This window comes from Scomber japonicus, chromosome 13, assembly GCF_027409825.1.
Source record: "Scomber japonicus isolate fScoJap1 chromosome 13, fScoJap1.pri, whole genome shotgun sequence".
Lineage (NCBI taxonomy): Eukaryota > Metazoa > Chordata > Actinopteri > Scombriformes > Scombridae > Scomber > Scomber japonicus.
Window position 1 is genome coordinate 8281151 of NC_070590.1, and position 17237 is coordinate 8298387.

Sequence of the window (17237 nt, forward strand, 5' to 3'; positions counted from 1 at the left end):
CTCTTTGCAGAGGCTTGGTGGGAAGGAGGTACAACAATAAATAGATTTTAACTGTCCAGATTACACCACAGAAGGTAGAGAAAGGTGATTTCTCTCTGGAAGTCTTGCACAACAGCTTCATCTTCTTCAGGATGAGTTTTAGTTTTTTAGGAATTACGTTTCCAACATTAACAGGCACAGTAAAGCTTTGGTCCCTCCTGAGCTGGAGAAGAAGTAAATACAAGGTACATTAAGTGAACACTTCATGGTTGGTTGGTTGGCTTGTCGTATGTAGGTAGGGGTTACAATGGCATTGTCGTCACAATGTCAGCTGTGGCACTGTTGATTGGCGACAGCGTTGCTTTGGCGAAGGGGAAACGGATTTATCTGGCCCCCATCCAGGCCTGTCATAACGGCTTCTCCAGGGCCTTGCTGCGGAGCGAGGGGTGACCAGGGTTGGGGTTGGAGGCAGAGATCTTGCGGCACACAGTGTTGGTGTTGCTGCACCTGCAGCCGGGACGCGTGGCACGGTCATGGGCACACTGGCACAGGGCAAGGCACAGCCTGGCAGGGGGGTAGCAGCAGAGGCAGGGCAGGCAGAGTGACAATAGCCCCATGGTGCCCCAGCGGGCACAGGCATGGGCTGGAGCACAGGAGCATGGCCGGTCAGCGCAGTTATCCTCGTCATCCTGGGCGGAACAGTGGTAGAACAGACCTTTAACACAGCACAGGCAGGTGCCATACTCCACGGCACTCTCAGCGGAGCACAGACAGCGCTGTCCACAGGCCCAGCAGGAAGGCAGGCGACGTGGGGCACAGCACTCTTGGCACTTACAGCGACCACACTGCTCACAGATGAACAGATGAAGGCCCAGCTCAGCCTCCTCCTCTGTGAGGCCTTTACTCAGGGAGGCATCGGGCTTGAGTTCTCCTTTAGGTTGAGAACGAACCACCGAACCTAAGCCAGAGTGAGATGGTGTCAGACCTGCCAGTAGCCTCTGGTCTGAGGTGGCACTGGTCCGAGAAATGGAGGAGCTTATGGTACTGGAACGGCTCAGGTGGGACAGGTGTGCATGCTGCTGCTGACTTTGGCTGCGGGGCATGGCAGAGTGGAGGGAAGTCTGGGGGTGGTGAGGGTATATTCCATGACGGTCATCATGAGGATAAAAAAATACAGACTGGGATGCGGGTTCCGGTATCACGGGCCGCTCCACATAGTCATTGTTGGCCCGGATGGCACGGATCTGGTCGAGTGACAGCACTGGGACCTGCTGGAGGTCCAGCCCGTCCATCCTGAAGGAATGAGCAGGGTCCATCCTGGTGAGCCAAGCCGGGTGGCACCAGGGCTGCAGGCCGGGGCTGGGGCAAGGTGCTCCCAACGCTCACGGCACATCAGATAAACCTGTAAACACATAGAGAGAAACACAATGACTTTGGTTTGTAATACTAAATTGAACTTGATGGTTCCACCCCAGTAGCACTCCAGACAATGATAATATTCATTTATCAGACAAGCTTACAGTAATACACAGCCATATGCAAAATGCATTCACTTTATGGCAGCTAGCACAACTAGGGTTGTTTGAAATTTTGCCAATCTTACAGTTACAAGCCTTTTAATGTCATTGTGAGGTTAAAGCAGTGAGGAAACTTATTCCAGATTCCCTCAGATAATGTCAAGCTGCAAATCCAGACTACATACTGTAAAACCACAATATATAACCATATACTCTATAAAATGTCATAAAATGGTGGGGACATTTCCCAGAGCATAAGGCAACATCTTAAAATTGCTTGTTTTGCCTGACCAGCAGTCCAAAACCATACTGTATTCAGTTTACCACTATATAAATACAGAAAAGTAGCAAATTAGTAGCAGCAGAAAAGTAGCAGAAAACCCAGTGAAGAAATCATAGTCTTTCCCAGTGTTTGATTGACAGAAGAGGTTTGGAAACATACCACACAAAAACTGCTTGGTATCAAAGAGGTTTTTCACTTAAAATTTTACTTTGCTTCAAACAAGCAAAGAAATCCAATCGACAGGGCACAGGTCACAAAAATAGTTTAGTCAAATTTCATAACATCCTACCAAATAACAATTATGTATTTGTACTTCGTCATTATAATCAATAGGTATAATGATTTTTTGCTGTGAAAAAAAAAGTCTTCATTTTGTGAAATAAAATGGAGGTTAAATATAAAATTAAGTACTAATGAAAAAAAAAATTAATTGTACCTCAATTATTGGCAGAAAGGGGGCACAGCACTGTATACAACAGAAGCAGCCAACATATTACTCCAAATATTTAAGCAGCACTTGATCAAAGATGGAGTTTAGCAGCACAGCCTCCACGAAACCATCAGTCATGTCATCATGACCGCTGAGGTTCTCCACTGCTCAGGCTTACGCTATTATTAGCCTGCCAGAGCCAGAAAGATACAGCCATGAGGTCCACACTGTAATTTAGCATCTGTTGAACACAGCTGCTGCTGCCACAGAGGAAACCCACCTGCAGACAGAGAGGCTGGCAGTGAGGCCGAACAGTTAGACTGACTGTAGAGGAACAGTGCAGACACAGGTTCAGTTAAAGCAACAAACTGTGTTTTTGCATTAATAGTTTTACTTTCTTTTGAATGGGTTAGTTTCTCTAGTTTATCTAGGAAGGTATTAATGTCACTGACCAAAATGTTAGTAAAAAGATGCCTTATTTTGGAAAATCCATTGCTAAATGTAAAAGTGCATAAAAATGAATGTTTGTACATACACTAGTAAAGGTAAGGAGAAAAAAAATATCTATGTAAATTGGGGAAACTGATCCTTAAATAGGGATATGTGTGCACCTTAGAATGAGCCCTTTATACCTACATAGGGAGGGATTGTAATGCTGGGTAAAACAGGGTACTGAGTAAGACTAAACTGTGGCTCGGGTTAATGGGTTCTATCCCTGGTTCCTCCTGTCCACATGTCAGTATCCTTTTGCAAAAACAAGTCCACAAGTGCTGCTAACAATTGTGGACCAAGCTCACAATTGTTAGTCCAGAGCTTTGCATGGTAGCTCAGTGCCATTGGAGTGTGTGAATGACTTGATGAGACGCAAATTGTAAAGTGCTTTGGATAAAAGCAGTCCATTTACCATTTACCATAAATTTTTAAAAGGTATTATAAATTTGCTTACAAGTGCAGTAAATGCATGAGCAAAAGAGGCTAAATTAAATAAAACATCCGAGTGTAGCTGAATGCATATGCAGCTGATTTGATTCCCTGGTCGGACATCGGATGAGCCCTGAATGAAAAGACAGAATTCTGGGGTAAAAGAAAAAACTAACTCTGATGTTGTGATATCTGCCACTAGCTTTTGGAAAGAACACGTGTTTCTTTGTATGTGTATGTTAAAAACTGTAGAAATGATCTCCAACCAGCATGTACAAATACTGTACACACACTCATGCACGCTAAGCAACACACACACGCAAAGATGCTGCGGTCTTGCCAAGTGGCCAAGGGGAAGAGATGGCTGGCTCACTCCTCACATTGGGCTGGTCCTCTCGGAGAGTAATGAGGCCAAATGGAAATGCATTTAAAGCAGCTCAGATCATGAGATTAGATAGAGGAGTAGCAGCAGCAAATGACCATCTTTGGGCCGCGTTCACGCGAATCCAAATTCATTCTAAAAACACTGTTAATGTATCAAAAGTTTCCTGACCTCATCTGTTTTTCTTAGATTGTTTTCCTGCAGTTCAGATCTACAGCGAGCTGCCAGAACAAAAAGAAACCGTTAAATATCTTCTATTTTATTCACTTTTCTGTTCAGGAGTATATGGTTGAAGCAATACAGTGTCGTGGCCGTTCATCAGTATGCGTTCACCACAGTGCTTGTCGGCTCTTGAACATCTGAAACCCTGAACTTCTCTTCAAGTTCTCATTCTCAATTTTTTCTCATCACGGTTTCGTTTTTTTGTGAGTAAAACCAAGTGTAACATTATTAATGCCTTAAGAGCAAAGACTGTCAAAGTGCAGCCCACTATTCCCATATCTGAAGAATAATTGTGTCTCTGGTTTTTCACCCCACCTTCAACTGTGGTTGGCAGAATACATACTTTTACCTTCACACATGGTTGGTCAACATGTACAGGAATATGAACTTGTTGGTTTTGACAAAAAGCCAACCTTTAGACCAGGTGTTTTTCTGCTTGCTCTTTTAAAAAAAAAAACAAAAAAAAAAACCTTTCTTTCTGCAAGCTTGAATTATTCTCCTGAAAAGTTATATGTGCCCAGTTGTGAGTCCAGTGATTTTAATAGTTATTTTCAATATCAATATATTCTATGTCATGGTAAAGTTTCTGCTACAAACAAATTGATTTTCAACTAGTACTTATTACATCAAATTTTAAAAAGTCTTCAAATATTAAATTAAGACTTAATTTAAGACTTTTTAAAATTTGATGTAATAAGTACTAGTTGAAAATCAATTTGAAAAGAAAAAGAAAAAAAAGTTTTGCCCAGTGTTAGTCTAGTTATGAACAGTTTGGTTCGAAAGTAGAAAAAGACCAGTGGCCTCTGGAAATGCTGTGTGAAAGCAATAAGAGAAGAGAAACTAGAGGAGGGGATGGAGGAGGTGGATGAAACCCAAGAATGGTAATCCATCATTGGGAGGGAAGGAAGGAGAGGTGATTAGCATGCAAAAACAAAAATACAACAAAAACAAAAAAAACTAAAACAACTTGTCCTCCAGGCTTTCCAAGGAGAGACATTTGAACAAATTCTGGCTCTGTACCCTCCAGCCTCTCTGTATCTATCACTCAGTCCCTTCCTTCCAGAGGTCCAGCCATAAAGCGGCAGATAAGGAGGCCCAGGTTGGTTAGATGAGGATGCATTTTCAAATTAGTCCGAGGAAAGAGGAGAAGTTCTGGTGACTAATCTCATCAGGCAGAGCGGTGGCTGCAGCTCGCTCATACTCTGCCCGCCTATCAGCCCATCTAATTGTTAAAAACAAGAGGCCTGCCGTCCATTACCATGACCTCATATTTACTTACTGGTTGAGCCAACCAGTGCCAATCCCCGATGTGACACAAATAATGCAAGTCATGTGAAAAAGTTAGAGAAAGTGGCGTCCTCCGGTGTAAAAATGTCGTGGACCATCCCTTCAATCTCAACTTCAAACAAACTAGTGTTGAAATGATCAAATCTACAGAAAATAACTAACAGACTATCAAATGCTGATCAAAATGATACAAATGAAATGTATACATTGAATTTCTTTGGGGTTTAGACTGTTAAATAGATAAAACAAGCTATCATCTTTAGCTCTAGGAACATGTACATTAATTGATTAATCAAAGAAATGAATCATCACAGTAATTGCTATTGAACATAATCACTAATTGCAGACTGAAAGAAAGTCAAATGTCAGCTTAAATCATGATGAAATATTTCCTTGCAGGGATATACATAGATAAAGATGCCAATTTATTTTCCAGTTTTATTTTTTAAACCATATTTCTAGCAGACATAGGGAGGAAAAAATAACGTCTGTTCCAATGTCTCTGGTGTCTGTGTCAGCACATGACCTGATTTGGCTACACTGATTGGCTACATTGAGGACTGCAGTTGTTTTGTGTAGTGATGCTCAATCTGTCTGGATGTCTGTACTGGGGAGGGTCTGTTATCAATCCTCTGGCAACAACAGCTGGGATGAGGTGTGTGTGTGTGTGTGTGTCTGTCTGTGTGTGTTTGAGGATGGTGGATGGTGGGATGGGCTGCACCCTCCCATCTCACATTACAAGTGGAGCTAAGGGGATGTGTGTGTGTGTATGTGTGTTACATGTGTGTTAATGTGTATGTGATTGTGTGAGGATTCTGGGTAGCTGACTTCCCAAACATGATTTCCATGGACACATCTTCCCGTAGAAGGAGCCGCAGGAGGCAGACCACAGAGCAGATATTCTGTCTGATTAAACCATCGCATACTGTAAAACTTTCAGAAATAGTCAAAAATGACCAGTGTGGTTTTAGAACTTTTTTTCACTTCTGGGAAACACAGAAGTGAAAAAACAAACAAACCTGACATTGAGTTTGAGTTTATTCTATGCCAAGTGTTTCAATGTGTGGTGGTGTAGTATTATAATAAACAAGTCCATATTTATTTAGTCTTGTTATTTTAAACGTCTACTTAAAGGACAGGTTCACATTTTTCGAGTCTGTCTTAAAACAACATGCCCAAATTAATATTATAACAGGTTTTGCTCGCTGTAATCTTTTTTTCTTGTTCATACTGTGACCATTAGAAGATCCCCTACAACTGTTCTTACAATATAAGTGAAAGAAGACAAAATCTAAAAATGGAAATGTTTATCTGAAGATAGCGTGAGTCTTCAGAGTCAGAGTTAGTCAGTGGATATCTTCTCGTAAAAATGTCTCTCTTTGTGTCTCAATAGACAGCGTTTTCCTGTTCAGCTGCAGTGGGAAGATAATTACAAAAAAAAATGGAATTTGGCACTAAAATGAAATGACAGTAACATTGGAAGATTTTGATTAGACAGCTGGAGCCTCATATTGTCATCATCAGATAAACTTTTAAGTACATTTGAAAGTGCATTACGAAGAGATCTCTAAGTAGGAACAAGAGGAATAATTTCAACAAGAAATAAATAATACATTCTCCAATGTTGATTTGGGCACCTAAACTATTGTTTATGGACAGACTGAACAATTGTGAATCTAGCCTTTTAATATGATTTAGAGACCCACCATAGATGAGGACATATATGTTTCCTCATAAAAACCTAAAAAAACAAAACTGGCCTCAAGTTACTGTACCATTGTTACAGACTTATTTTTATCATTTATACTGTTGTAAAAGGATGTTGTAAAAGGAGTCCATATTATAGCACTGTCAATATGATACTGATACATTTTGTTTTAAAATCCCCACTTCTGAGTTACACCTTGAAATTGATCATTTTGTTTTGGCCCTTCCTGTATTTCCATATCCTTTTTATATTTGGACCACACGCTCCGCTCATCATTGATGTTCCCACAAATGCAACGGACATTCAGGGGAAACTTGATGCAGGTTTATGGCTAACACTGAACCAACACAGCCGGCAGCACAATGAGTGTTTTATTTAGTAGATAATCCATCTGGCTCAGAGGAGGAGAGGAAAGAGGATGGGAGAGGCTTCTATCCATCCTCTAAGTCTCTTTCTCTGTCTGAAGCTGGTACTCAATCACATTATGAGGGAACAATAAAGTAGTATTTATACATATGATATAATGTATTAGTGACAGACAGAGAGAATTTAGAAGAGTTTGAGAGAATTAGTGTCACAAATACGTAACTTGTTTGTTGTAAATTTATCTTTTCTCTATGATGAATTTCCAAACTATTGCTTGTGTAAAATATAAAATGAATGTGGAGCAAACCAGAGAGAAACAGTCATAGTGAGCTGGTGTTTCAAGAGACCGTTAGTGGTAACCTGAGGATAGACCTCTGTGCTGGGGGAGTATCAGTAGTGAGACTCTGTCCTGGGACGGACACACATGCATACCCACACACTCCTGCTCTCATCACTCTTTTCTACAAAAACACACACTGTATGCACTTTGTCTCTGCTAGGCAATCACCAGTTACACTGCCAGGTTTCATCTGAAGCACAGTAACTGAATGAAAACACATGAAAACAAGCTATTTAAGTTAAGAATACATACATATATTAAAACATACATAAGTTGGGAATTCAAATAGTTCTTAAATATTTGGTTTAATGTATTAATCTACATTTTTTTAACATAGTCTCCATAGTCTCCACTTTTAGGCTTATTGCATTTCAGTGCTGCACTTCTAGAAATGCCTTGTCATTTAAATTTAGGTACTGAGTTTGAATTTCTTAAGGTGCTTTTATTTTTTTTCTAGCTATCACTGTTAATGCTAACTATTCTATCCTACAAATAAACCAGACACATAACTTTTTTAGTCTAACTGAGAGACACCAGATAGTAGTAGTTTTAAAAAGGCAATGTTGCAAAGCATCAGCTGTACAAAATGGAAAAAATAGAGGATTATCTGTTTTAAATGTTGATATGTTATTCAGACTTGAGCTAAAATACTTAAATGAATGCTAATACACTGCAAACACACACATATTATATATCACTTGGCCACTTTGAATCAAAAGTAGTGAGTGAGTTTAGTATTTTGAAGCATCCATTAGCTTATTGCTGGTCTTCTGGCAATGTTGTTTGGCAGCTGACTATCAGTGTTGGGATGTGGTCAATGCACTGCACCAGAGAGTTCTTTAAAAGTGGTTCCTTTAAAGACTAACTTAATGAAAACCTATGAAAATCTTGTTCTTGCTGACCTCCACAAACTTGCTTGAACAGGTGTCCTCCTGGACTCTGTGACATCACTGCTGGGTGTGGTTACAGGTGATCGACACTCTTTAAGTAGCTGCAGTGCTAAGGTGACACATTTTATGTTCCTGTACAAGCAATTTGAAAGTTTCTGCAAGTTAATTTTCCTTGCATGCACGAACTGAAACCATTTCCATCCTGAAATCTAGAAATCAGACTTACAGTGCAGTTTGGGAAATAGTGAAAACTGTGTATGATTTGTTGTTAATACATTAGAACATGTCTTTAATGAGTCACATATGAATAACTTCTTTGGGCAGCTTTATGGAGCAGTAATACTTTGACCTGTGACTTTCCATTTTTATGTGTCAAGTCACACACATAGTTTGGGCATAACGAGGCAAATTATCCCTCAAAAACAAATGAGAGCATGAGTCCCTCGCTTAGCCCATTTGAACATTTGCATGAATATTAAATGTAATTACTTGCATAATTAGCTTTAAAACTTAATTCACAATAGTTTGATAAATAATTATATCATAATCTCCCTTCCTCTGCTTTGACAATTCTAAGCCACACCTAAAAAAAGTTTGTTTCTACTACATGACCAAGTTGGGTCCCAAGTAGACTCAACGTGAGGATAAACCTGGTAGTAGTATGCCATTTTTCTTGTTATCAGCAAAACCAATGAAAAGACCAATCCTAACAACTGATTAATCATGCTAATAAGTATTGTGTGTGTATCTACGGACTGATATTCCTCTTTGCTGTAGACCTCAATGTTGTGCTAAAACAATTAAAAGATATGAGTGAGTGTTCTATTTTGACTCAATCCTACTTACAGCATCCAGCTACCATTAATACTCATGAGAAATGTGCTATTTCCTGCTGTTTGAGTAACATTTAACAGCAGTTTAAGTTTCCAGTAGAAACCAATGGACTTGGGGCTTAACATATAGTATGTGTTTTCATTTAACACTGTAATTGCATACAAAAAGGATATAGGCCTATACATTGCGTGTTGTATTTCTCTTTATTTCTATTTTTCTTGTTTGTTTGCTTTATGTAGACATCTTAAATCTCCCGTACCACACTACATTCAACAGGCATGAGGAACTCAAACAAATTCCATAGAAAGAGGATTATAGATTTTTTTCATCATGTTTTTTTTTGCTCTCAACTCAATTAAAAGTTGTTTTGTAGAAAATGTTCAAAAAACACAAACTTCACTTTCATCCATCCTGATAGTGTCAGAATTGAATAATATAATAATATATGTTGTAAGGTCCATTTAGACTTTAAAAACCTGATGTCAGAAGCAGAAAGTAACTTATCTGAGCTGGGCCCTTGTCTGCCCACTGCATGACTGTCTTACTTCCGCTGAGTCTGGACTCGACCTGCTGATGGTCGATGGAGTTTAATGGACAGAGCATCACTGCATCTCTCACCAATGACATCATGCTTTCAGGCTATTTAAAAACCGACTGCAGTGACCCTTCGCCTTGGAATGAGGAGGGGTTGCCCTCTCCTCTCCTTTCCTGTCTTCTTCTCCTCTGTCCTCCCCTCATCTCATTTCTCCCCCCTATCCTCTCACCCCTCTCGTCCCCTCACATCACCTTCACCACCTCCCTTCACTCTCCATTTTCATCCCCTCCCTGCCATTCTGTCCTTTACTCCCCTCACTTTTGGCCTCCTTTGTTTCCTATTCATTTATCTTATTCCCAACAAAGAATAAATCACCTCCTCCGATACTGAGAACATGGGATCCATACATGAAGAAGTTAAGAAATAAAAAAAGTGAATCTTAGCAGTGACCAATACAGTAAATGAATAAGCCAACAAGAAGCTAAAAGCAACACATTTTAGGAAATCTGCTTGTTTTTCAGCAGAGAAGATCAATATTAATTTAATCTCAGTGCATTCAGTAAGCCAGTTAGTTTAACAACTTTGAAAGTGAGAAGAAAAAAAAAACCCTCACCAAAACACTAAGCTATACTCAGGACTTTAGAAATACTTAATCCGAGTTACCACAGCACAACTGTAACTTTGCAATGTGGGACTAGACCCCAAAAAGACTTTTAACTCCTCAGTACCAGTTAAAAGTTTGGACCCACCTTCCTATTCCCTAAAATGAAAAAAATAAAAGATATAAGTACATATAATACGGCTTTAAATGTCTAACATTATAAACGATTAGCAACAAAGAGGTAGAAATAACAGTGAGGACAAGTTAGACAGGAGAGACCATAAGAGAGGCTTGATGTCAGTTAATGGGGAGAGAGGAATGATGTTGAGTGAAAATATATATTCAGTCTACATCCCCACCATGTATGAGGCTTAATTGATATGTGTTTATTGGTATTGTATCATCTGTTTTCATAACCACTAGTTTGTCATGTACTAACTTAAAGTAAAAATTAAAATGTAGAAGCAGTAGCAGCATTACGGAGTGGAAGACGTACCGAAACCGTATGTGCATTATTTTTTTTTTCTCAAAAAGAGACAAGAGATAAGCAAAACACAGGAAAACAACAGGACCCAGTCTGACCCTCTTATGCTGAACATTGTTTGGACCCAGCATGACTCAGGCCTGGGTTGGATCACAATCATTATTAACAGGTGGTGCTATGAAGACTTCTTCCAGTACAACAAAACTGTTATTTTACATAGTTCCACCTCGGCTTTAAAAATACATCCGTATGTTCAACCCTGAATCTAATCCAAAATATGCGAGAGGATAATGCGAACAGCTCATAGAACAACTTGAGTGAATGATCCTAGCCACAGAGTCTTTTGTCCATTTGGCCATCTTTGGGCATGCATGAATGATCAGTTGGATGTAGAGGTAACTTTGGAAAGGAAGCATTTAGAGCAGGCTGAAGGCTTGACTTGAAGGCATCTTTTACATATGTTTACCTCAAGTTTTGGAACTTTGTCTGTGTTTAGCTCTTTTATTCAATTTAAATGACAGAACATTTCAAAAAAGCATGATATGTCCCCTCTAAAGGGTGTTTGAGGATGTAGGAATCGGAGATGTGCCTTTTTAATCCACTATGAAAGACAACATGTTTTAAATTCTGAATTCTGAGTGTCGCTATTGTGCAAAGCCATCAAAAATCGCTTAAAAAAATTAATCATAGAAGAAATATGTTAACACATGAAATCAATATAATTCAATTAAGTCTTTTATGTTCTGTGATGTTTAAGCATATTTAAACCAGAAGATTTGTGAGGTCAAAACATTTAACTACTGTGCTGCCAGCTTTTCTGGGTGTATTGCATTACTGTGTGTGTGTTTGTGTATGTATATGTGTGTGTGTGTACAGTATGTGTGTGTGTGTGTGCTAGTGAGGCCCGTCAGGCACTAAGACCCAGGGGCCTTCCTCGTGATGCCCTCCGGGAGCACAGCAGGATTGAATGACAATAAACTGGATGAGATACCGGATGTGCCGAATCTGACCCCAACGGAAAGACTGAAATAGACACTGCAGACCAGCAAGTCCAGGCAGGGGGGGGGGGGGGGGGGTGAAGTGGTGAGAGGGGGGGAGAACAAGTGGGGATGGAGGAAGAGAGGAAGGGAAGAGGCAGTCAATGAGTGAGGGATCGTGACGCTAATAAGGATAAAAAAATGAAAGTGGTGGAGCCAGATGTAGAAGACCGTGGATAAAAATGGAAAAAGTCAAAACAAGCTACAGAGGAGGAAACTATGGGAGGGGAGCTTGAGAGGAAGTTGTAATTTTAGGAAGTTGTCTGAAGATGTATTGAAATTGAAGAACATCAGATTTCATGTAACAACCTACTCAACCAATTAGACTAAATGAAAAGCAAGGATGTAAGATATAAGATCATGTTTTCCTGACATCAATCCTGGTTTTGGTATAATCATGGGTAGGAAATGATCTCTGCTCAAAGCAAATGACTAATAAAAACTATAAACTCTGACCTTTTAAAGTAGTATTTTCAGAGGATTTTTTTTCATAGTGTTTTCATTGAAAGATTTTAATATCACAGGCTCTCTGTGCTGTGTTTTCAGTTAATTATAACATAATTGCTTCAGGTTATGTAGTTAGAAACAGTCTAAATTTTACCTTCAATTTCTTTCCTCAACAGATGTGTTTGTATGTGCACTGTTATGTTTTTTCTATATCTGCACATGGAGACTACTACAACTACAGTATGGTTAGTAAATGGGTAAGGTTAGGCAACTTGATTTAGAGTTAGGAAAAGACGGATTACGAAGATGCCGACCACTTCGTCCCCAGCTTGAGTCCACTGTAGGACATTTTGTTGTGTCTCTCTTTCATTCCTAGTCATGTTTCTGTTGTCTCTACCTAATAAAAGCATAAAATGGGATTGATCGTGACTACAGTCAGAAGAAACCAATGTTGACTATTGATAGGAAACGGGAAGCCAGTGATCTCTTGAAGTTGGATGTTTTGTTGACCCAACCAGCCATCCTAAACTCTCCTCTCTTTGCAGAATTTGTGGCTATATAATAAACATCACAATATTTCTTCCCCTTTTCTCCCGCTGGACAAGAGTTATAATTCCTACTGCAGCTCTAAGTCAAAACAAAATCATTTTTGGGTAGTTGCTTTTTCTCTCAGGACAGTCTCATAAATAACTAAGGATAAATACTATAAGAGATTGTATAATAGCCTTTAGCTTGCCACTGTTATAGGTATTAAATAAAATGATATGGCTTAATCTTGCTTACTTAAATATGGTCGTGACCCATCTCTTACATTGTCCGGAGGTGTGTCAGCGAAGAAAGTTGGTTCTTGGACAGGTTTGTTGACTGTTAAAAACTTACTCCATGTGCAAAGATAAAGTAGGTCATTCAGCACTAGATGAGACTAATCTGCCATGGGAAAACAATGAATTTAAATTTTACTCAAAAGCAGGAGTTTGGGAGTTTCACTTTTCACAGTGTTTTTGTTTTTTTTCTTGTTACATCTACTGACTTTTGGCGGAACCTCACCTTTTAACATTTGCACAATCACTGCCCTCTTGCACTCATTACTGCACTTCCCAGAGATCACCCCGTGAATCAAACGGGGAGGGCAAAACTATGGCATCATCTTTCTCAGAATCTCTGCTGACATAACATTTGGACTGTCTGTAGGTGGTGCTGTTCTTTGTCTTTTCAGCCATACTGGTTGTTCATCCTTTTTTATTACCAAGTTAATTTTTCTTTTTTTAATTTATCCCAAACATTTGGACAGTGAGTAATTCCAAGAGGAAATACTAAAGCTTCTGTTATTTTCAGTCAGAGGCAAAGCAGCTATATGTACTCTACTGTGCTTTTATACCTTAAAGAAGACATACTGTCCTTTTTTCTGTCATACTAAATTTGGTCAAGAGTTCATGTTGTTTTTACTGTGAATCTTTTGTGTCTGTTTCGACAAGTTTGTGGGTTTTGTAGTTCATGAGTCAGTGCATTAGCTCCACTGTTGCAACATAAAAACCCTCTCTCTCCATTCACCCCCCCCCCCCCCGCCCCCTCTCCCTCTGTCTCTATCCATCTAGTCATCCATCCATTTCATCGTTCGTTCATCTATCCGCCATATTCCTCCTTTCCACACATATTGTCCCCTCCCTCCCTTCCACCCATCCACCCATCCATCCATCCATCCATCCATCCCTGGTCAATCCCTCTGCCTGATGCTACCACTCATCTCATCCCATTCACTTTCTCTCCCTCCCTCCCATCAGTCCGCCCCATCATTTGCTCATCCACCCGCCCCTCCAGTCCCACCCCAGCGGAGATGGGTATTGACATTATGCATCCGACCTTGAGGACAATCAATCCCAACCCCACATGTCCCCATCACAGTTACACACACACACATACACGCACACACACAAACTTCTAAAACACACTGAGACCAATGTTAATATGCAGCCTAACAATCAGTTAATAGGATTATTTCTCTCCGTTCTGTTTGCAGAAATATACTGACAGTGATTTCACTTAAAAGTCAATTAAGAGTTACTTCAAAAGTTGGTTTAAAAAAAAGACAACTTGCCTATAATATGCAGACTAATAATTTGTTAGCATAACTAATTTACCACCAGAGGTTACAGTTTGCACACATCACTCATCCACAGACCCAAGCATACAATGAAACATTCAACTATAGAAAATACTAAGCAAAAATAATGAGAAGCAGATGTGTAGTATACTGTACATGTGTCATGAAAAATCATCAAAGAGAAACATCAAAATTTAACCCAACCCAACAGCTAAGACAGGAAATGGAAAACAGGGCAGGAACAGAAACATATCCGATCGGATTTGATGTATTTGAACAAATCACCAGCAGCATAATTGAACACACAAATCCAAAAAAAGTGGAAATGGGGAATTTGATCACCAGATATTTAGGAGACACCCTCTGTCCTCCTTTTCATCTCTCGCCTGTGACTTAAGAGGAGTTGGGAAGTAACAGTTTTCACCTGGAGTTACCTGTTTGCTCTGTTTGATAGAGAAACCTCTTCTCTGTGCACTTTTCTGTTCTGTGTTCATACCATATCTTGTATGTGATCTTAATAGAAATGTTGGCTACTTTGTAAGAAGATAAATGGCTGTGGACTTTACCAGGATGTTTATTTTACAGTGAGGAACAAAACTAAAAGTTGTCCCTAACCTGAAGCCCCCTAAAAAAGGAAGTCAAACTGACAAAAAGCAATATGGTTTAGTGAAATCTGTAGACTCTCTCCAACTACTGTCTTTATATTAAGTTCAGAACTTAACATGAAATCCCAATTCAAGATACAATGGCTATTTGCAAAGTGGCAAAATCCTTATGAATAATTCTTTACATCATCAAATGGAACTTTTTCATTCCAAGGTCACACAAATCATCAATAGTTCATTAGCAGATCGGATGGCAGCAGAATGAATTTACGCTTACCTCTGATTGGTGGGAGATCCATTCTGCAGTGGCTTGCTGGGGCGTCCTGGGTGTCTGTGTGTGCGTGCGTGTGCCTCTGAGAAAAAAATCTCTACAATATTCCTATGATATCCTTTTTAATTACTTTTAGTATTGTTGGAAACCAGTAGTGAATTTATCTTGACCTACTTTACTTTACTTCATGAAGTACGTTTTTGATGTCCTTCTCTTTCTTTTTGGTGCTGCAGGATGTTATTTAGCTAAAATACTTATAAGATATCCCTCTCTATAAGATTACTGTAGCCCTGTTGTTGTAAGGATGTGTGTTTGTAGGGAGAAAGACGGCTGGGAGGATGCTCTATCTCAGTGTGATGTACCCTCTTCCTCCTCCTCCTCCTCTTCCCGGAGCTCTTGCAGGAGAGCTCTGATCCTGGTGCGTCCTCCTGAGGTCACCTCCTCTTCTACCTCCCCAAAAAACCAACCAGTCCCTTTATGCACAGCGCATCGAAGCGCTCCAGACTCTCTGACCAAGTTGTAAAGACATTCAAGTTGCTGAAGATGCTTGTGATATAAGGATCCTGTCAGAGAACAGGCAAAGTTTTTTTTTTTTTAACTGAGGGAAAAGTGTCCGTTGTTGCAGAAGGAGAAGTGGTGGAATTATCTCCTCGCAGTGTAGAAGGAGCGATGTGAAATACTTGCAACCGTGCAGTATTTATGGGGTTTAAAAGGAAATGATGATGAAAAAGAATACAGCAGATGGAGTTTGGACTGAGAGGCTTCCAAAGTCAAAGATCGAATGCAGAACTTATTTTTTTCCCCTTTCTTTCCTCTCAAAGAAATGTCTTTTCCCGTCCTGCTGTAGTTTCCTCTCCTCTCCCCAAGAGATGAATGACTGAGAGCTGCATGCACTTTCTCTCTGTCTCTCTCTCTCTCTCTTACACACACACACATACACACACACACACACACACACACACACACACACCAGTCACCCCTCCTCCTCTCTTCCTCTCTCTCTGTCACTCCTCTCTCTCCACCCCCACCCTCTCCCATCATTGAACTCAATTCAATTCAGTTCTGCTCTATGAACATGACGGGGCAGAAGCCTGTATCTTGCTAAAACAAGTGTTGATCCTTTTGGTTAATACTATATTAACAGATTACTTTTTAAATTAATTTTCTCTCATGTAGTTTTTTTTCAGCTCAGACCATTCTGTTTTATGTTAGGCTCCTGTACAATAAATGTGATCCATTTCAGTTACTCTAAAGCCCCTTTATTATAGAAAAAATGAAAATCCATTTCTTTCTGATCAGGAAACCTTGCTCATACTCAGCAAAACTAATTTGTGTGACCTTGCAAAATAAGTGGTGACAGAAATTTAGCAAAGTAGCAACTGCTTGTGGGGGTAGTAGATGAACAAACCGGTTACTTGGTTACTAGACAATTAAGTAAGCTGTGCTTGAAATCACTGCATAATTTCCTTTTATTGCTCTATATTCCCACCATTTTGTTATTATGGAGTTTGTGCTTTATACACACTACTGCCCTCAGAAACTGCTTCAGTGAAATGGCAAATGTAGTGTAGCATGTAGCATGTACACTAGTTTTTGCATAGTGGTTATTTCATTTTCATCTCTACAGTACAACCACAACGAGATGTAACCAGAAAAAACTACATCAATCACATTTTTGTTGGGTAGAACACTCTCAGCCTGCAAAAATATGATCAAGCATATTTAATTGACAATATAAACACATGTCTTCAGTGCATCTTGTCAGTGTCTATAATAGAATCTTGATTGTATTTGTTATATATTATATTTGAGTGTGCAGGCTCCACTTCAAAATGCTAAAGTTTTTATTTTTCTCTGATTCCAATAGATTCAGTCAAATCAGACTCAAATAAAATGTCCTTGTTTTTTTCTGCTTCAGTATGAATATCTTCCACAATATGTCGTGTTCTCCTTTTTTAAGAAAAAAAAAAAACCAAAAGGAAGAAATATAGTCATTT

General features: G+C 39.5%; 1 protein-coding gene across 1 annotated transcript; it reads right to left on the reverse strand.

The window, feature by feature from the left end:
- Nucleotides 1-265: 265 nt before the first annotated feature.
- LOC128371274 (protein sprouty homolog 3) lies at nucleotides 266-15398 on the reverse strand. Its single transcript, XM_053331553.1, has 2 exons — nucleotides 15247-15398; nucleotides 266-1381 (listed from the first exon to the last, which is right to left on the reverse strand). The coding sequence occupies exon 2, from the start codon at nucleotides 1293-1295 to the stop codon at nucleotides 387-389; it is 909 nt and encodes a 302-aa protein (XP_053187528.1). The 5' UTR covers nucleotides 1296-1381; nucleotides 15247-15398; the 3' UTR covers nucleotides 266-386.
- Between the last annotated feature and the right edge of the window lie 1839 nt (nucleotides 15399-17237).